Raw genomic sequence first — 21,083 nt, forward strand, 5'->3', positions numbered from 1 at the left:
CGATGATTGCAGAAACCATAAAGCAAGATACAAAGGAATAAGCGGAGATTGGTCTAGAGTCTCTTCTCAGATATTCTGAGAGGAGGCACGTCTAGCAGACTTCGGAGAGTCGCTGTCGTACTGATTTAGACCTGGTAATCGAACATTGCGGCGGCGTGAGTTCGATAGAGCAAGAAGGGAAGGGGGGGAGGACACAAGTGCACGGCGATGTGGGCGCGGCGATAGTTTTGAATGCCTTGGACGCCAGGAAGATGCGGTACGGCCAAGGGAACCCGTCCAAGGCCAGGCACTCTCCAGAGGCCAGGTACCGTTTGGAGAGTGTACCTACAGCTCCAGAGTCGCAATGCAGAACACTTGCAGCGCGACGGAGGTCGGTGCAGTGAACTGGCACCTGCTTCCCACTGGCGCCACTGGCTGCCGCTGCTATTTGGGGGTTGCTGACTGGCCAGCGACAAGTAGCAGCCGGAGGTACAGTCTGGCAGTGGTACATTTCAACCAGGGCACCTTTTTGCCTTGGGCTTGGGAACGTGGAACTGGAAGGGTGGGAGGGCAGCGCAGCAGACGGGGGGACGGGATGCAGCCGGATACCCAGCAAGTCTCAGCATCCGTCCACTGCCTTTTCTTCAAGCGCGTCGTGATTGGTGTCTCGCCGCCTTGAATAGTGGGTCCGCTCGTCTTCTTTCCCGGAGTGAGGGGCACATCGAAAACCAAAAAAAAAGAATACGTACCCACTTCTCTGCTCTCTCCTCGCACTCACAGCTCACTCTTGACTGGCAGGACTGTCAGTCTTGGCCCTTGGGTCTCCTCACTCATGGGGGTAATGGTGGTGTTACTCACACTCTCACGTCGAGCGAGCTTGATGTCCACCAGTTTGCTTGCTTGCTGGCTGAATGCCTGCGAGTATTCTCTTCTCCTCTTTCTCTCTCTTTTTCCCTCTTACGCTCACCGTCATACGCACCTAGCAGCTGCATCCCTCGACCCCACACGTCTAGCCATGTTTCTTCAGGTTTCCTCCCTTCCCCTCTGCTTGCTCATTCAGGTCTTCACATCCGGCACTTTGGGTATGGCAAGCACCTACCGAGAATACAGCCCTGGGCTGCTGGGCTATCCCTAAGGTACCGCTGCTTCTGCCATTCCCACTTGACCCAAGCCCAAGGCATGCCCAAGGTATATGTCTTCTCCAACCAAATCCGCCTTCGATGACCTTCCATGCATTATCTGTCCTTTCCTTTGGGTTTGAGACTCTCGTAGCTCTGTGCCTGAACCTTTTGCATTTGCGTCCTTCTCTTTCTCTATCCTGCCCAACCCTGGACTGCCCTTGCTGGCTGGTTGTTCTTGCCTTTTGGCTCTGGCTTATTCCGTGACCACCTGGCTGCGCTCATCGCACCCTGTTATTTGATTGGCTCGACCTGTCTGACCTTGCTGGATTTGTACTAGCCTCGCCAAGTCTAAAAGACTGTACAACCAGTAATGTGCGACAGCACCACACCTTCTCTCTGAGAAGCCCATCCTTTGTGAATTTTGGCAAACTGCTGCTGGTCAGAGGCTGGCGTAGTTGCCCAGCCCCGGACCAACGAGGCAGGATGGGAGAGGGGAAGGGGAAGAAAAAAAAAAAAAAAAAAAAAAAAAAAAAAAGGAGGCAGAAGAGTCATCGATGGTGACCGACCCTCCGCGCCACCGCAAATGCGCCCACGACCACGACTCCACGACACCCCAACCCAACAACGAGTATCGATTTTGCTCGCCGTCCCATCCATCCCGCCCACCCTCCAACATTTGTTTGGGCCCATCCATAACACCGTCGGTTTTAATCATTATAGCAACAGCAAGGCATGGCCACAGCTTCGCAGGCAGCATGCGCAACTGCGGCTCGCTTGGCATCCCGTGGTTGAAGCAGTTGGTGTTTCCCGTACGAGGTGTGAGGAGCCAGAAGCGAGGGATGGCCATTGTCCCAGGCCAAGCCGATGAAGGTATCACGAGCTCGGCCGTCAGCATCCATCTCATTTCCTCCGGCGGATTGCACGCCATGCCACGGACATCGACATGGACAGACGAGGCAATATCGACACAAATGGACTGACAACAGCTGTTGTCTTGCCCCAAGTCTCGCCACAGCTGGTCAAGCTTCGCCTCCAAATTTTCACTCGTCTCCCGCGTGCCATCATGCCACCCACACCCTCAAGCTTTGGCCAGCAGAGCTCAGCCAACCGCGACGCTCCCGATTACCTTAGCTGCCTTGACTAAGGAGGACAGCAAGAAACCGCTTGCCACAGATGCCGGTGCTAGCACGCAGACACACACTTCAACGTTTGGCAGAACTGAGGGGCATGTCTTTCCTGGCCAAAGCTCCAGATTTCGCTTTGCTGGCCGCCAACGATGAATGCTGCGACATATCGCGCTCTTGCTACGGATCCGTCATCGCGCCCCCCCGCTGATATCACCCAATTTCGCAGCTCGGGGTGTTCTTCGTGAACCGACGGCACTTGTACCGAGGTCGACCACGCAGCTCCATCTGGCGGTATCCATCCAGAGTGAAGGGTCCAGTCACAGGTGCCGGGCCACACTGGTCACTGAACGGGTCCTGAGCTGGCCTGGAATTCAGGGAACCTCACGAAGCCGCCTTGGAAAGACGGCGGTGAGGTCACTGCTGAATCTCTAGTGGCTCAGCGCCTATGACACGCTGTTCCATGCCCTCCACGGCTGCGTCTGCGCCTGCGCCTGTGATGACAAGCCTCCGTCTTGCAAGCCTTGGACTGGGACAGTGGGGGATAGGTAGACAGAGCCGAGGGTCGTCTACCTTAAGGTACCTTACCTCGCCAACCTTACGGGGCTCACAGCACAAAGCCTCGCTCATCTTTGTCATGGACCCTGCTGACTGGCACGCGGTCGCGGTCGCTCTTGCTGTCTCGCAAGCGCGCTGGGACCTCTCCGGCGAACGCGGGCTTCCGTCAGTGGGTATTCAGCCCCCGAAACACCGAATGCGCCCCCTAAATTCCGCCACGACCCCGCTTGAGACGCTGCTCGCTGCTGCTTTTGGGAGAGATCGAGGCATCGAGAATTAAGAGTCCGATCAATTGCTTACGGATGCGATGCGGTTACGCGCCCAATCCCATGGGAAATGGGAAAGCCGTCTTCTCCGTCCTGCGCGCCATCGGCATCAACGCCTACCTACGAATACGGTACCTCGTACGCACCCTTTGTCAGCCGCCAGAGTCAGCGTCCCGTAATCACCGAGCGCCTTAATCATCTCCCCCCGCGTGTAAACCGTGGGCGTCTCGGGAGCCCTGGGAAAAGGGAAATGTGCGGCCGACGGATTCAGCCACACTTGTCACAAACATGCTGAGCACCTTACGTATCGCCTGTGTTCTGCTCCACCAAATGCTTCAATGCGAAATAATCCTTCATCTCGATATGGCCGTCATCTCCCACCCACGACCCGAGCGTCCCGTCATTGTCTCCTCATCTGCGCATCCGCGTCTGTACCTCGCTGCACCCTCCAGGAGAATGCTTCACCTTCTGGCGCATAATCGGAGCATGGCCACAGCTTCGCGAGCACGCTGCCGTCGGAGACACAGAACGCATTTCAATGCACAGGTTGCCCTGTATTCGACACCCAGCTATGTCCTGGCTTGAGCTCCAAATAGACGCTACAAAACATCCTGGGCCACAGCTCTGATACACCTCATGAGGTCAATCACACTGGAACGCGCCGGCTGGTACTTGCGTGTTAACCTCCACACTTTGCATATCTTCATCTCGACGAACACTCTGAATGCACCAAGTGCACAAATCATCCACTGCGCTGGTGGTACCCCCCACGAGGTATCCGAGAACACCGCAATGTCCGTAGCAGAGACAGCAGGGAGGCAGTCATTTGCTTTGAAGCATAACGCTAACAGGAGACATGGGTCCAATGAGTGCCAAACTCCATCCGGCTCCCGTCTTCAAATGGGCTTCTCTCATTCGCTTGATCCTGCTAGCCTTGTCGAGTCTGATACTCGGAGTGCATGTACTGGTTCGTCTCGCCCGCCGGACTGCGCCTGTGCAGCAAAATGACTGGGAGTGGACGCGCGAGAGACCGACCGCCAGTTCGACCCAGCGAGCACGAGATCCATTCCGATTCGTACCGAGCCTGCAAACTTTGGCATCATTTTCCAGCAAGATGTCGAGCATTTCCCACATGGCCAAGAAAGACCCTGTTGCTTGTGGCCATGTCAAACCTTGACCAACACCACAAAATGGCTTATCCCCTATCACAACTCCTCCGAGGGGCAAGAAATTTCTAGAAGTTGGGGGCTGGGAATGGCATCAAGTTTTGCAACGAAATGGAGGGTGGGCGACGTTTCCTGCCTGCTCGCTTCCAAGAACACATGCCGTCATCTGGTGCCTCCTCCCTTGTGTGTGTTCACAGGCACCGCTGCAATCCCACTGCAAGCTGCAGGTTCTGCACCTTCACCAAATGGTGTTGCCATGTCACACACCTTCAGTCATCGTCGCAGCCTCCCCCGCTCCGCCCCGCGGCAGACAACGATTGGACGACTGGGCATCAACGCCAGCATCACCGCCTTTCGTGCAGGCCAACGAGCTCAGATTGCCGGTCGGTGACAAGGGCTAGCAATCAGGGCGGTGATGAAGAGGGGGGCAGCGTCGACGAGGGCGTCGTGCTGTCAGATAAGCATTATCTCACAGTATTCACCGTAAAGTCTGATTCGCCCGAGAGACTGCCTCCGTGAAATGGCCAGAACGGAGTGCGTTTTCACGTCAGAGCAAACCTCCGAAGTTTCGGGTATTGCTGCAAGCACTCAAAATCGACGGTGCTGTTGTGGAAGGCCCCTGATGGCCTACCTGCGAGACCACCGAAGTGTACCCAAGTGGACTTCGGTTCCCAACTCCCTAGTCCGTGACGGCCTTGCCCAATAGGCGGTCGCATACAGTCAACTGATTCCTGCGATGACTCAACTTCTCCTGGCCTGGCCCTCAGCTCTCCTCGGACTACAGAGTATGGAAGAGATAGCGCGGTGCCCACGATAGCGACAACTACGAGGCAGAACTGGAGTCTGTCTGGCAGCCCTTTCCTGCAAGTATGCCTCCGCCCACCTATCGATAGGTGTCGCCGGTAGACCTTGATGAACATCTACGGTTATTCGGACTCGCTCCCGTATTGCAACACTCGAAATGAACATAATGCAAGCTGCAGAAGTCTGTGCTTAAACGGCTTCTTGACGCTGAGAGATCAATCCAACACAGCTCTCAAGCACTAAAAAACATCCGCCGGGAAGAAGAAAGAAACCGCCGCCGCTGTTTGCCGCGCGGCTGATGCGCACGACTCAGTCGACGGACCACGAAAGAATCCCGGGACCGTCGTGCGCTGGCGGAAGATGAAGGAACCAATATGGTGCTATTCGTACAAGCTTCAATATTGCACCAGTGTTGAAGAAAATTTTCATTCATGACCAACACGAGAAAAAGCACAAGATGGCGCGAGTGCGACACACCAAAGGGGTGGCCGAGACAATATTTGCTGCCTACTGGAAAAAATCGGCAGTTCTAGGCCAACCAAAAGCCTTCAAAGGCCTCCAGAGGCCTCGAGCGGTCTAAAAAGGTATGCTTCCAGAAGATCGTTCACTTCTAGCCTAGGTGGCACCCCTTAATGGGAAGATGATCTCCTCTCCGCGAATTCGGTTGGGTTTCAGCACCGCCCAAGAGTCTATCCGAGCGAAGCACACAATAACCTCTACCAAATCATGACTAAGGCAGCAAGACCTGACACATGCCGCTGGGTTTGCAGGGCGATAATTTGCAGCCGGGGACCGATCAACCTGGATGAAATGATGGTCAAACGACGTGACCTGATCTTCGACGTGTTCGTCACTAGTACGCGGAGGAGCGTGGTGCCTTACACATTAAGATGCTGGTGGACAGATTTGTCTGGTGATATTCCGTCAAGGTAGCCCCACTGAGAGACCGGATGCCAAATCGAGCATCTGTTATTCGCCGATGCTCATCATCTGTAATCACCGATCGCGGGGGACGGGCCCTTTCTCCATGGACAAGAGTTACAAGGGGACCGGTGACTTTCTGGCCACCTTCATCAACCGACACTTGGCGAATAAGGCGTGTTGACCGTGACGTTTTGTTCGGTGGCGGACCCCTCACTTTGCCTCCGACCGGGCCGTTCTCTGATGGGCACGACGAGGTCTTTGCGCTCTACACGGCCCGTCCAAGTATGTAAGCCAAGAAGGGGGGAGGGAATATCCGCCACCCCGGAAGCGTCGGTCATGAGGATGGCCTCTGCTGTGAGGAAGCGCAAACTGTCATACAGCAATCAATCAACTAGAGACTAGCGCCTCGCCCCCTCTGTCTACTATGCAGTACAGAAGCCTCCGGAGGACGTCGATGCCAGCTTGGCGCCGGCGGCGCAGCCATCTGGCGGGGTTCCACGGCCAACATGAAGCTGAAATGTCGAGACTTTTGACAGCTAGTCTCGCGTGACCCTTCAGCTCTAGAGCGTCAACGCATCTAGAACTAGAAATCCGGGGTCGAAGAGGCCAACAACCGGCCCTTACCTTGCCGTCGTCATCCAGCGAGGCTCGAGGCCAGAAGATGGGGTTTTCGGAGGCCGTTCCGGACGAGACCCCCAAGGCTTGCAGGCCGGCGGTGGTCACTGTTAGTCGGGCGCCGACCATGAGACATGCCTGCATAGGCTGACGGGGCTGACGGGTTCCGCCAGGCGAATCATCGACATGTTCCCGATGGAGCTCCTTCTATTCCTGGTGACCGGCCTCACCCACTTCCCTATGGCGCGAGGGATCACCAAGGCCCTGGAGAAGGGTGGCCCCCCAAATCCTGGCGCAGGCAGCAACACCGAACATGGATTGGATGTCATCCACCGATGACCCGCCTGCGAACTCATCGACCCCAGCCGTAAGGCACCATCACCAAGGGAACAGCAGAGCAGCAGCCAGTCACGTCTGTTTCGTCCCCTCCGGTTTCTCCAACAGTCGCCCAGGCTATGAGACCAACCTCCCAGGCCGCCATCGCGCTACGGATAGTCTGTTCAGTTCTTCACGCGCAGGCAGCTGGAGTAGCCTTGCATGAGTCCTCAGCGTGAATCTCATCTCATCTTCAGATTCCTTCCCGCGTAATTATGGCCCCCGGGCTGACGAGAATCCTGGGCCCGTCGCGATCCTCCCCTAGGAGTGCCATGGGTATCGCCAGTCCGACCCAATCGCTTAACTTGCTAACCAGTGCTCAACACCAGTGCTCGACGAATGGGGACTTTTTCAAGGTGGAGCCGCACTCGTCGCGAACACGCTCTCAACAAGTCACGCTGTCATTTTCACGATGCACGCGGCTGTTGCTTCGAACACGCCAGGTTGCAACTCGTGTGCGCAATCCTATCAGGTAAATGAATGACGCGACGGCTACAACGGTGTCGGCGAACATCGTGGCGGGAAATCCGATGTGGTGCGGGCTTGTGGGGTGTGAAGCAGGTCACCACCGGTCACGATATCAATCTATCAGCGTATCAGTGTCTCGCGAAATGACTCTTTTCCAAATCGGCCCCTCCTATCTCCCGCAATCTGGCAACGATAGACTTATCAGCATTTGACTATCTGTTCTTTAACGTGACAATGTTGTTAACAAGTGGATGAGATGGGGGAAACGTCCGATGCAACGAAGAAGGTGGCCCGCTTTGCGCCATCCGCGTGAGCTCTGCCCCAGATTTGCACGACTCAGTTGACAGCAGCCGCTATCTGGCCTATTCTGAGAAGTTTCCAGGGTCTTCCGCCAATTTTCGGGTCCGTACAGAGAGTATTGCCTGCACATGATTCGTAGTCCGAGGACCGCAGCACGCAACTGCTACCGGAATGTGCAAAGACGTCGTCGACGGTCCTCAGCCTCGATATCCCGCCCGCTTCTGCAGTGTGGCTGTGTTGGCTAAGACGGCACCAACGGCCGGCAGCCACTGACGTGGAAGGGCAGACTGGCGATAGACGAGATGTTGCATATTGAAGAAAGAGAAAGGTCTATGGATTGAGTTTGCAGATATTAAACTGCGGACTGGGTTTTGCCGTGCGTCTGTTGACGTGGAGGGTCGTATGCGACCTGCAGCACATGCAGAGCCGTAGGGCATCTTAGACATCTGCGGGTTGGATCACAGGCAGATGTAGGCAACTTCAGCTCGAGGCGTTTCCAGCCTGATTTGTCGTCAGGGCTGAATCGCAAACGAATCGCTGCGATGCGTCTCCGAGATCGCAGGCATGACGAGGCTGTATTAAACATTGGTGGTAAGTTGGTTGGCTTGCTTTTCTAAGGCGGGCGCGAAGTCATACGTAGGCAGACTTATGAACAACTACAGTCCATGGATGAAATGCTGCAGGCTGTAGAGCGTCATCTCACTAGATATCTTGCAACGTTGTGACATCCTGCAAATGAGGGTTGATTGGTTCTGAGGCATGCAGGCTGGCTGACTTGTCGGTGAGAAGATCTCACTTCTAAAACCACTCAATTTCAGCTGGCATCATTTCATCACTATTGTCATCTGTCTACCACGCATTCATACATCAGAGAGAACATTTAAATCTTTTGATTCGAGAAAGTCATTGACAACGACAGCCTTATGTTGTAACAGCAGGGCTGCCTGTTTGGATGCTGTGAGCTCTCATGTCAGAACAGCCAGCAGTGTCTAGGAGCCAGGCTGCCAGGTTGTGACACTGGATGCTTCCCGGGTTGCAGTAGTAGGCAGCATGGAAGATTCAACCCGAGAGGTTGCGTTATAGAGACTGAAGTGACTGTGTGCGGCAAATGATGAGTTTGTGAATCATCGAGAGAGTTGCGCTATGTCGGAAAGTGAGGCCGCCGCCTGACTCTTCTTAATCACTTGCCCCTTGCCACGGCGACTGAGGTTCGAGGCCAACTCAAGACATGGAAGTCGCTCTACTAAGTTGACTTTTGAAAACTCTAATTGCAGTCATGAGTACACGAAAAGAGGAGGTTGAGAACCTTTGGTGCGTCCTGGGTGACGTGGATCGTGTTCGGGTGACCTGGAAGGGGCCAACTTGGGAGGTGGCGATGCTGGGTGACTCAAGAGTTAGGGCCAGGTAGTCTTTTGACTTTTTGTTTTGTGAATGATGCTTGATGCCTTGAACTTAGACTCGATAAAGGTGGGAGTTGGGGAGCTGGTGACGAAATCTGCATTCGTTCGATATGAAGTTAAGAACCAACTGGAGCAGAGAGACTTCTTGTTGTGAATAACGAAGGCTACGTGTACTCCGAGTTTTGTATTCTTCACCCTGATGAAAGATTCAGTAGCTTCATACGGCAAGTCCAGAGGAGAGATATCTGTCTAGTTGGAGAGGGTGGACACTTACCCGACTCAGCTGTGATGGTTTTGATGGACTCGGTTCTTCATAGGAGACGGGTGGACAAGCATAGAGCCTGTCGTCTGCAACGCTAGATATTACGAAGAAAGCCAGCCTAATTTACGTGACGGTATAATCACGGCGGTGATTTAAACCTCTTTGGTCTCAATATAGCAAAAGGGCTATATTCGGATGGAACATGATGAAGGATCATTCAGGAGAATCTGTAAAGCGGGTTCATTTCCTTCTCCTTGTGATCGTTGATTCAGCAATCTGGAGCAGCATTGAACCAGTTTTACTCTCCATGCGTAAATATCTGATATTAAAGAAGGAGAGACGGCGGTAGAGACGATGGCAGGGATGATAGGGATAGCAACGGAGCCATGAAGCTCGACGAACGTACACAGCATCCCGCCTGTTTACCTGAAGAATCCGCTCAGATGGTAATGCTTGATTACAGAACCATCATATACCGTTTGTGCTCTTAAAGATTCTACTGCCGGCTGCAGCGGCCTTTCTCATGCTTCTAGCCTCACAGGGTGAGGAAGCTCAAGAACAAGAACATCAACCTCACCTCAATCTAGATTCATCCACTTTTTTTTCTAAGCAATTTCAATGTCAAAATTCACTTTTTCATAGCCTAGAGCGTCTCCTTGTCGCAATTTTGAGTTCCGAGCCATCGAGATGGTTGGCCAGTGTCAGCGTTTTCGCTATCCGAGCCGTCGCCCACCAATATGAACGACTCCATCACGCTTTTCCATCACATACGACCATACCCACTGGAGAACTCGGGATCCCGTCCGCTCTCCCATAGATAAGCCAGTGAGGGCTGGAGTAGTAGTCGGGTCGGTGACGACCGGCGAATGCCCGGTGTTGTATGTATTTTTGCTGATTTAGAACCAGACGGTCAGTCCTTTTTGTGTTTAGACACACGCATGCGGCCTTTTGTCATGTTGATGAAGCGTGATAACTCAATGAGTGAAACAAGAATAGAGAAGTTTCCTTCGATATCACGTTCTTACGGCACAGTCATGAGCCCAGCAAGACTGGGCTAATTGCGGCTTCTATCCGTCATTCCTTGGTCTCATCCACTATCTCCCCGCTCCAAAGAACCACCAGCGATCCCATCCTGTGAAAAGCTCCATCACTAGAGGCTACACCGAGTAGGACGATGCCCTCTCCAAGCAGGAACTCTCCCCCTTCACTCTCAAGATCAGGAGTCACTATTAACCCACCGAACGCGCCGAACGTTTTGCCCAATTTGCTCAGCCAGGCCTGAGTAATCTCCAGTGTCCAACGCTGCTTCTGTACCGAAATCACCGCTTCTCCAAGTTCTTCTTCTGTTACCTCTACTCGGCATGCTACCCCTCTCACGCTAGCTGAACCGTCCGGCGCCAGGACCAGATGTTGTTGGCGGTCCAGAGGATGTAAGCGGCCCAGCCGTGTTTGACCCTGAGCCGTGAGCACTTCAGGCTGCCAAGATGCCCTGGGTGCGCCTGAAGGGTTCCCCGACAATATACTGGCGTCCAAGGAGCCATAACTCAGCACCTGTACCAACACTTTCTCCAAGCCGACCCCGTATTCTACCGGCAGTCGGCCTCCGTCGGAGCAGAGAGACAAGTAGCCATATACATGATCCTCGACAACGGAGCAGGCCCTACTGCCAGCTGAGTGTCATATGATTGGAAGATGCTTGAGTTTTATCTCCTGCCTCTCGGGGAGGCCTTCCATGAAGAGCGTGCCTGTCGCCGTTCCTGCAGGTGATGTATTATGATACACGTCCTCCAGCGTAGCCAGATCGAAGAAGAGTTCACTTTTGCCTATCACTCGGTTCGTGAGAGCCTCCCTCCTGCGCATCAGCACCAGCCCGCGCTCAACATCAGCCTTACTCACGACTCCCATTCCGTTGAAGATGAGCAAACGCTCTGACAATATGGCTTCCTGGAACGTCCAAACTCTGCTTCCCCAGACCGACTCGACTACTCGTGTGGCAGTTGCTGCTCCGTCGAATATTTGTTCAATGGCGTTTTGTGGTTGCGTCGAGTTCCACATAATCCCCAACCCGGCCACCTCAGGGATCAGGGCCACGCACAATGCCGCCCGTTTATAGTAATCCCCCATGCGCGGTACTTCTCTTGCCTTGTCCTTCATATTGCCTTGCTCGATGCACCGCTGATCAATCCACACGTGATCTATTCCCGTTCCCTCCAGCACATCGCTCACGATATCGATGAGGGACGAGCTTTCAGGTCACTGCTGCCAGCAGTAGGAAATGATCGCATACCGTCCCCGACCCATGCCCATCACTACCTCTCCGGTCGTGAGGCATAGAAACCGGGTTGGGAGGTCTTCATCGGGAGTGGCGATGGCGGACAACACGACGCCCTGCGCCAAGGGGGTGAATGCCAAATCTTGCGGCTTATCCCAGCCGGAACCCAACAACGGCGTGCTCGGCTGCCTGGCCATCAGTTGCGGATTCTCGCGGGTTCCATGTAGCGCAGTGAATGCTGGATCGGGAGGACACAGAAGGCCCGTTATTGTTAGGTCGATATTGTCAGATTGGTCTTGATGATCGTGTATATTGTTGTTTTTCTGTTCCAAGAATGAGCGTGCGGCACAAGAGGTTGGCACGCCACGTCACGTTGCGCCGCTAAACCCGATGTATTGTGCAATGGCCGATGTGTCTACTCTCAGTCTCACACGGCCAAATCGATATGTAGCGCTGTTTCTCTTTTGTATGTGATAGCTCATGGCAAGCCAAGTGTTCCGCCTTCCAAGAGCTCTGCTCACAAGATGGACATTTTCTAGACCGCGTCGTCTGCAAACGGTCTTCAGGACCAGGAAGGCGGCAACCTCTGCTGAACGAGACATTGCAGAAATGACAGTTACCTTTGGCAAGTGCTTAACAACAGCATGTTCCGGACGCGCTCCGACGAAGACGGGAGCATCACAGCTTCATGACTGACTAGTTGTTGTCACGAGTTACCTAAGCGGACACCGCACGTTGAAAGTCATGGGTTGTGTGGCCAGTGGAAGCTGCTGCTACAATAGTTAGTGAATCATCCCATGGCTGATAGTATCAAGTGACGTGTTAATACATCTCACATAACGACATGACAGATAACTTGAACTTGGCGATCCAGTCTTGATTCCCGTGATAACTACTCTGTACAAATTGCAAAAGGCCGGCAAAGGCCAATGGACTTTTCTTATCTGCACGGAGAAAGCAGCTTCGTCTCTTTTCTTGTGGCCACTCTTGTGCGTCACTGACAACCATAATTTGCAAATTCCCGATACCAGAACCCTTTTAGAAATAACATAATGACAGGCCAGTCCGGCCCAACCGTCCGGCGACTTGCTTAAGAAGCCATGTAGGTGCTGGCGTCAATGCCCTCCTTGGGGAACTCACTGAGAAATGTGTTAGCCATATGCACACAGTATGAAGAGCGGACAAAACTTACGGAAGAGCGACCTCGAAGCGCTTCTCAATAGCTGTGAGAACCTCCTTGTCCTGGTCGGTGCTCACGAAGGAGATGGCAAGACCCTTGGTACCGAAACGACCAGCACGACCGACTCTGTGCAGGTAGGAGTCGGCGTCGGCAGGCAGATCGTAGTTGATGGCCAGGTTGATACGCTCAATATCGATACCTCTGCCGAAGACGTCGGTGGCGACGCAGATACGCTTGTTGAACTCCTTGAACTCCTTGTAGCGGCGGATACGCTCCTCCTGGCTGACACCGGAGTGGACGGCGATGGAGGGGAAGTTGCACTCTCTCAGCAACTTGTCCAACTCGGTCGCACGCAGAGTGCTCTTGACGAAAATGATGACCTGGTTGAACTGGAGCTCATCCAGAAGCTCGTTGAGCTTGCGGTTCTTCTCACGCTCCTCGAGCTTGATGTAGTACTGCTGGAGACCGTGCAGGGTGAGCTTGGTGTCCTCGTCGACGTAGTGCTCGGTAGGGTTCTGCATGAACTTCCTGCAGATGGGCTTGATGTCGTCGGACAGGGTGGCCGAGAACATCATAACCTGCTTCTGGGTGGGGGTGGCGCGGAAGATCTCCTGGACGTCACGGCGCATGTCTGATCCTTGTTATTATAAAGCTTCGCCGGCGGGAGCGAATATTGACTTACCAATCTGATCGAGCATCTTGTCGCACTCGTCAAGGACGAAGATGCGGACGCTGCCCAGGCGGAGAACCTTGTCACGGACCAACGCGTTAAGTCGGCCGGGAGTGCCGACAATGATGTGAGGGCAGGTCTCCTTGTTCTTGATCGTCTCGACATCCTTCTGGATGGGGGTTCCACCGTAGAAGACACCAGTCTTAATGTCCGGCATGTACTTGCTGAAACGGTTGTACTCGTTGCGAATCTGGAAAGCGAGCTCACGAGTGTGGCACATAACCAAGACGGAAACCTCGCCCTGGACCGGCTCAACTTGTTGCAGGGTGGTGAGAACGAAGACGGCAGTCTTTCCCAGACCGGACTTGGCCTGGCAGATGATGTCTCCACCGAGAAGCGCCTGAGGGATACAGGTTTGCTGGACTGTTGGGTCGCGCCGATGTTAGATATTTGTTCCAAGAGCAGAAGTGACGTAGAGGGCGTGCAAAGTGCCCGTCCATCTGCGCAAAAGAAGCCATGTTGAGTCGAATGTTTCCACTCTCCTCCACAAACAAGAAACGCTCATCAGTCACAAGTGACGATGGCAGGGCATGGCACGATCGCGGTGCTTGCGGCGCGAAAGCGACCATTGCGACACGCGACCGTGGCACAGAAGTAGTCGGGCACTCGAGAGGCGAAGCTCTCGCAGTGCCATTGCGACTGTAGAGTACTCGAGAACACCGTAGTGTTCGCGCGGTGGGAGGGGTGCTGTCACGCTTTCCCCTCTCTCAAGACCGCAGTATCATCCACCTGTTACCGGTGGATTGTCGAGCAATGCCCGTACAAAGATGGATATCCAGCTGACTCCCGCTTTTTGATTCGGTACTTCCTCGATGGCGATTTCGATGGCTTTTGGGGCTTGCGAGATGGACGGACGCTTGCTGACAGGGGAGGGGATGATGATGGGTTAGGGTATATAAACTCAGGACTGACCCTCCGAAGGATGCTCGAAACCGCAATCGCCAATAGCGCGCAGAAGCTCGGGCTTCAAGAGGAAGTCGCGGAAACCGGTCGAGTGAATGCCGACATAGCTGCCCTTCTTGTCGACGTTGTTACCGGCGGCGGCAGCATCGGCCTTCTTTCCGTTCGAGGCGGCCGCGGTCTCGTTGGTCTGAAGCTCCTCGTCGGAGTAGTCGATGAGATCCTCCTCAGCAGACATGTTGTCGATTACTGGTGGTGACGTTGCTGGAGATTATTGAAATAACGGCCGAGAAGGCTGTGGCGAAGGAAAGAACCCGAGGCTGACGATGCAAGCTTCTTGGGTTGATCAGGAGAGGATGACGGGCTAGCAGCGCGGTAGCTCCTAGCTTTGCTGAATGAAAAAAAAGAGAAAAAGTCGGAAGGTGTCGTTCGGCTCGTGGAAAGAAAACGCTAGCCGGGTCCTTAAAACACGGAGGGCGAGAGAATTAAATTCAGATGGCAATTGGGGAGGAAGTAAGGTTGGATGGCGAGTTGGCAGGCGCCGTGGTTGATGTGGAAGGACCAGGAACTTGGAAGACACGAAGGTAAGGCGGGCGCCCCAAGGTCAAAAGCTTTCGCGTGTGAGAGGCTGAGTTCAGCGACATCATGTGACCAGGACCCGCTTATGTGGACAGTGCAAATGCAGACTCAAGCACAGTAGCGTTAACCTTTGCGCTGGGGTTGGTCCAGCTTGCTGTCTGGCTGGGCAGCTTGCGCCCTGCAGCCTAGAACCTCTCCATCTGCTGGAGACACTCAAGGCCACCACCCACACCATCCATGCAACCCCTGCAGTGTTTTTTTCCACTTTCATGGTGAAGGTGACCTGGACAAGACTGACTCTGCTCACAACACTACGCTCAATGCCTTTCACTGTTTGAAACGCTTGACAAGCCGCAGGGAGACGAAAATGGCAAAGGCAAAAAGCGAGAGCTTGTCAAACCGGCCCCAATACACTCGGGTGTCGTACCTGCATCAAGCCGCCTGCTATTTAGCAACAGTGCAGCCAACAACCTCCAACTCAAAGCCAACCGCGGCGAAACTCCACGATGACGCTCAGCCTAGCCAGGACAAATATGCCACCACAAACGAGACGCTTGCTCGACGCTTCATCTCCGACATTCGAGCCGTCTCTCTGAAGGCCCAAATTCGGCCCAGCTCAGCACTAAAGCAGACGATGTGCAAGTACTGCGACGCCCTCCTGGTGGAAGGAAAGACTTGTGTAACTACAGTCGAGAACCCAAGCAAGGGCGGCAAGAAGCCTTGGGCGGATGTCATGGTCACCAGATGCAAGTCCTGCGGCCATGCCAAGCGCTACCCTGTGAACGCTCCACGACAAAAAAGGCGGCCTTTCCGGGAGCCCAAGGAAGTGCCAGTGGAGGAGAGTCTCAAGGACGTGGAAATGAAGGAGTCAGAGACTGCGGTATCGGATGAGCAGGCCGCAGCTGATTGAGAGGTACTTCACCCCCGACGGTCTTCAAGTTATGGCGGCACTTCGCCGCAAAGTACGACATGTCATGGGCAGCAAGCAGACAGACCAGTGACGATGGAGCATTGACTGGCGAGCGAGTCTACGCTCATGCTGCACAATGCTCTTGGACAGAGTCGACATGAATGATGGAGACAAACTAAAGCACGCTTTCGGCTTCCAAGATGGAAGAACCGCAATCAGAGGTCGCTTTCGCGTCCAATCACCCAATGCATCAGTCACAGAGACACTGTGGCAAAGAAGCATCAGAATTCTAAGCTTCGCCACGAACAACGTCAAGATACCCCCGGCAAAGAGCCAAATGATAGTTGTTCATCACATTTTGGATGCCACTGAGTGAGTGGTATGTTTTTGAATCATTAAATCATTCTGTAAGCTGAAGTGGCCTATGTAGTGACCAGAAGCTATTACGCTGTTCGGCGGGCATTTAGCAAACCGCGCGGTGAATACCATCCTTCATGTTCTTGACTTCCTGCTTGACTCCGTGCTTCTTTTCATGCTCCTCATCACTCTTGACACGCACCTTCCTGCGTCCGTGGTGCTTCTTCAAGACCTGCAGGTCAATCTCGTCATTCTCCATCAATGTCTCCGTGACGGCAGAGATATCCGTCAGCAAACGCTCAAGCAAGTCAAACGTCATGCTCTCGCGCACGACCACTCGCAGAATCTCAATCTTTTCCTCGTTCGGCGGTAGTGGGTAGTTGGGAATGATCCAGCCCCTGGCGCGGAGCATAAGCGATATCGTCTCCTGCTTGATACGCGGGTAATCCTTCTTGAACTCATCTGTCAAGCGGAACGAGACCACAGGCAAACCCGCAACGTAGTCAGCCGACGTCTCTTCGGGTGCAATCTCTCCGCCACCAACGGCAGCAGAAGCCTGGTTGACAGCCGACTTTACGGCACCCTTCGTAGCCTTCCCTGGCGCTGGGCGGTGAATGTCAGAGACGACGGTGTACCACCCTGTCGCCTCAAGGCTGTCAGCGAGCAGGCGCGAGTTGGAGAGACAGTTCTCCATGATGCAGCGGTACCCTTCGAAGCCAAGGTGGATGAGATTGTAGTATTGCACGATAACCTGCGCACCAGGACGGGAGAAGTTGAGGGTGAAGGACTTCTCAGTGCCGCCAAGGTAGTGCAGCTCGAAGACGAGGTCTTCTGGGAGGTAGGACTCGTCGCGCCAGATGATCCAGCCGAGACCGGCGTACACGAGGCCGAACTTGTGACCGGAAGTGTTGATCGACTTCACGCGGGGAAGCTCGAAGTTCCACTTTGCGCCTCCGCCTGCCCCGGCATGGGTGAATGGGGCGATGAAGCCGCCAGACGCGGCGTCAACATGGATGGGGATGTCGATGCCGGTCTCCTCCTGGTACTTGTCCAGAATCTTGGAAATCTCCTCGACAGGCTCGTAGTGGCCGGTGTATGTGCTGCCAAGAATGACGAACACGCCGATGGTGTTCTCGTCAATGTTCTCCCTCACCAGATCCGCGTCAAGACAGTAGTGGCTCTTCTTGCTCACGGGCAGAATGCGGGCCTCGACGTCAAAGTAGCGCGCAAACTTCTCGAGGGCGACCTGCGCGTTGGCGCCCATGAGAATGTTGGGCTTGGATGCGTCCTTTCCCTGCTCCTTCCTGCGCTGCTGCCATCTGCGCTTCATGGCGAGACCGCCGAGGTGGATGGCCTCGGAGGAGCCTGTGGTGGCTGACCCGAGGGCCTTCTCGCCGGGTTGTACGCCCCAGAGGTGGGAGATGATGGAGATGCAGCGCTGGTGCATGTCCATCATGGCGGGGTACTCGTCGGCGTCGGAAAGGTTCTTGGCGAGGTTCTCTTGCATCAATTGTGTTGCGTTGGGCTCCATGAAGGTGCCCACGAAGCTGAACCGTGTTAGTGACGAATGATGATTTGCACTGGGCTACTGACTTACCTGGCGAGGTTGAGGTTCGGCTTGCCATCGAGGTCAAGCTCGTCCCTGATCATCTGGAAAACGGTATCTCCCGGAGCTCCTTCTTCTGGTATCTTGTACTTGGGAATGTTCATCTGGGACGTGTAGCGAGAGTCGAAAGGGTGGATATGGGCCGAGGTGGCATGGCTGCGCATGTTCGTGTGCCCGGGAGGGGTGATGTGAGTTGCTTGGAGTCTTTGGACGATCTCCTCCGGGTTGACCTAGAATTGTCAGTTGGAGGTGCTTGCGATGTCTTCACGCAGGATACTCACATGGCTTGCGAGAGGCATGATGGCGGTTGTATGGTAGAAGCTCTTCAATGGGTATCACGAGTCGATTTCACAGTAAGATCTCACTTCGAAGTCAAAATGAGATGGATTGATGTCCAGACAAAGTGTGCCAAGAATGGGGGATCACCGTCCCCTGAGGCTTAAATACCAGATCAAAGCTCCATAGCTCACCTCCAGACAGCTAGCTGGGCGTGGAAACACACGAGTGCGCGGCTTGCCAGGCCGGATGATGAGGAATGAATGACGACATATCACAGGCCGGGCGGAGCGCGGAGGTCTCCCCTTGGCCCAGAGTCGTCGCAAGTTTGGTAATGCATTGAGAAAGATGTCTTTCAGCCCCAAAAGACTAGCTCTAGCTCGTAACGTACCCGCGGGCCGAGCGAGCGGAGAGATCGCGATGAACTCTTAGTCGCAGACTTCCAGGTTCCTGCCAAGGCCAGGGGCAGTTATGATGGAAGCTTGTGCTGCTGCGTGGAGCTTGGGCGGTGCAGGGTGCCGACTTTGCCGGTGGAGCTGGTGTTTGGGCGCCTGCTGACGTTGCGGTGCTCTTGTCACTGGCTGCTGCTGCAGTGCAATTGCGTGTCAAGTTAGAACCGGAGGTTGGAGCTTGATTTTGATGACTGTGGTTTTCATCCGAAGCATTGACTGGACGCAGTCTGGAGGAAGCCTGAGAGGATGAGAGCTACCGATACTCAGATGGTTTGGCCAGCCATCCACGATGATGAGTGACGGCATTTGGAGCTGAAAGCTTAAGGTACCTGAAGCTGCGGCCTGCATTCGGCGCCTGTGGCCTGTGAGTGTGAATTCCCTGAGGGGCCTCGCCGATCCGCCCATCCACTGGCAGGTGGGTCCTGTCCCGGCTTGGCGCTGCAGTTGCGCAGTAGCACCGGCAGAAACCAACACATCTCGTCGACGTCGATGCATCATCTGACTACGAGTTATTCCTGGATACATAAGCTTCAATGTATTGAGAAATTTGGCATAGGACTTAGGTGCTCTGTTCAAGAGCATATTCTGGGATAACAAAGTTTTTGATCATACACACAGGCTGCTGGTCAGCAACGCCGATTGGGACAGTCAAATTTGTGACACGACGACATAGATGACGCTGACCACAGCAGGGCAGGGCAGAAACATCTCAATGGGTTCAAACTCGCCTCATTCTCTGGGGTATCCAAATTCCATTCTTTTGATGCTAACAGCTGCTAACAGCAGCCTCCGGCTTCTTCATCGCCCACAGCGGTCGCAAGTCTAAAGCACCGTCTTCTTTCTCGCCGTTCTCGTGTAGTGGTTCATCTGCCACTCCACATCGCCCTCCCGTTCTTCCAACGTGCAATTCCTGATGGAGAATGCCCGCATGGTCACGCGGGGACCAACCTCAGACAACTCCAGCTGGTCGTAACCAGTGCGTACGTACAAATGATGGCGCACCTCGATGCTGTCGTCCTCCAGACGCTTAAATGTGACTGTTCGGTTGCCCGCTCTCATGGAAGAATCTCTTGGAGGTAACAAGTGCTGAAGGACTCGCTGCACACGCTTGCCGAGTTCCGTGGAGAAACCATCGAAGATGAGATCTGTGGAGTATGTCAGTATAACGACGGAGAGCAGCCTCGAGGGATAACATACGAGGATAGCTCTCTGAGATGTTGCCGCGCAGCGCATTTGGCAAGTCCTGGCGGGTCTTGACGTTGTGAAGGCTGAAGCTGATGGTCGGTCCGTGAGGAAGATGAGATATCGTCAAAGCCGACGGGGTGCCGCGGTGTTCGTGAACATGGACGATGTCAGTAAGGCCAGTGGCGTTGGCAACGCGGACGAGATCCTGCAAAGTCATAGTGCCACGGTTGATGACCGTGGCCGTTGGCATCAACAAACGGAGGTCTTTGGAAAAGCCTTGAAGCCTGCTTGAAGGAGATCGGGAGGTAGTGATGAGAACTCGCGGGTCCTGGAGACCGGACAGAGTTTCATACTCGTCGTCGAGGGATTGCAAGGCCTCGGCGGATTCGTCGTAGGAGAAGTCCTTGCGAAGCCGAGCATCGTTGGCAACGTCGACGGGGAGTGGCTAGCCGGTTGCCAACGACTCCCTGAGGCGGGCTCGCCTGTCAGCTACTGCACTCTCTTGAAGAGTGAGAGCCCGGCGGTGAAGGTAGTCCCTTCTTTGCCTTGATTGTTTTCGTGCCTAACATACGGTTAATCATGTTGCATACTTCTAGAAAGCCTAACAGAAACTCACCTGCAACATTGTAATAATTATGGGTATTCAGTTCCTCTGTACACTCAACCGACTCTCGCAACTTGAATTCTCATCAGTGGAGAAAAATTCAATACTATTCGCTGCATTATGTCAGCAATTCGGTCTAAGGTCTGTGCTTTCACCTCACCAAGGTGAGCACCTCATGCTGAATGGAAGAAATGGCTGCGGGCCGAGATGTCCCGATGTCTAAGCGTCCGAACGCTAGTCTTGGTTGGGAAGGGACTGGCCGCGGGGGAAACCGCTTCATCGGAAATAAGATTGTCAGCTTTCACTAGGGTCTCCCATTCGCCATTCAGGTCCTTTCATTCGATTTGGGAGATAAGCCAGGAATACCCAGGTCGCCCAGCTTTCACAAGCTGAACAGAATGGCCGGTGATTCGTTGACGCGGCACAATTCGACAGAAGGTCCATTTCAGTGACTCGCCAAGTCTCGCGCAATGCTTAGAGCCTGGGCCGATGGACGGGTAGCAGTGGCACACTGCGTAATCCCACTGGCCAGAGACTGATGGCAGCAATGGTAGCCTCCATCAGAGCATTCAGGCCCGGTTCCCTGAGACTTTTGCTTGGGCAGTCAGAGCTCGTACGCTGTCAGTCGGGCTGGGCCGGCTCGAAGCGATGACAGCCAGAGCTACGGACA

General features: G+C 54.3%; 4 protein-coding genes across 4 annotated transcripts; 1 reads left to right on the forward strand and 3 right to left on the reverse strand.

Moving 5' to 3' along the window:
• Window positions 1-12,724: 12,724 nt before the first annotated feature.
• On the reverse strand, window positions 12,725-14,682 carry SUB2-0 (ATP-dependent RNA helicase SUB2; the record flags this gene model as incomplete). The annotated part of the gene is made up of 4 exons (XM_036644180.1): window positions 12,725-12,773; window positions 12,827-13,445; window positions 13,497-13,907; window positions 14,457-14,682. The coding sequence occupies 4 exons, from the start codon at window positions 14,680-14,682 to the stop codon at window positions 12,725-12,727; spliced, it is 1,305 nt and encodes a 434-aa protein (XP_036491164.1).
• Window positions 14,683-15,390: 708 nt separating this feature from the next.
• On the forward strand, window positions 15,391-15,933 carry rpr2 (Ribonuclease P protein subunit rpr2; the record flags this gene model as incomplete). The annotated part of the gene is made up of 1 exon (XM_036644181.1): window positions 15,391-15,933. One exon carries the CDS (start codon window positions 15,391-15,393, stop codon window positions 15,931-15,933), a length of 543 nt encoding a protein of 180 aa, XP_036491163.1.
• Window positions 15,934-16,396: 463 nt separating this feature from the next.
• On the reverse strand, window positions 16,397-18,195 carry GAD1 (Glutamate decarboxylase; the record flags this gene model as incomplete). The annotated part of the gene is made up of 3 exons (XM_036644182.1): window positions 16,397-17,837; window positions 17,888-18,126; window positions 18,178-18,195. 3 exons carry the CDS (start codon window positions 18,193-18,195, stop codon window positions 16,397-16,399), a joined length of 1,698 nt encoding a protein of 565 aa, XP_036491162.1.
• Window positions 18,196-19,446: 1,251 nt separating this feature from the next.
• On the reverse strand, window positions 19,447-20,434 carry IMP4-0 (U3 small nucleolar ribonucleoprotein IMP4; the record flags this gene model as incomplete). The annotated part of the gene is made up of 3 exons (XM_036644183.1): window positions 19,447-19,769; window positions 19,822-20,254; window positions 20,426-20,434. 3 exons carry the CDS (start codon window positions 20,432-20,434, stop codon window positions 19,447-19,449), a joined length of 765 nt encoding a protein of 254 aa, XP_036490216.1.
• Between the last annotated feature and the right edge of the window lie 649 nt (window positions 20,435-21,083).

This window comes from Colletotrichum siamense, assembly GCF_013390195.1.
Source record: "Colletotrichum siamense strain Cg363 chromosome Unknown KSG_Cg363_contig08, whole genome shotgun sequence".
Classification (NCBI taxonomy): Eukaryota; Fungi; Ascomycota; class Sordariomycetes; order Glomerellales; family Glomerellaceae; genus Colletotrichum; species Colletotrichum siamense.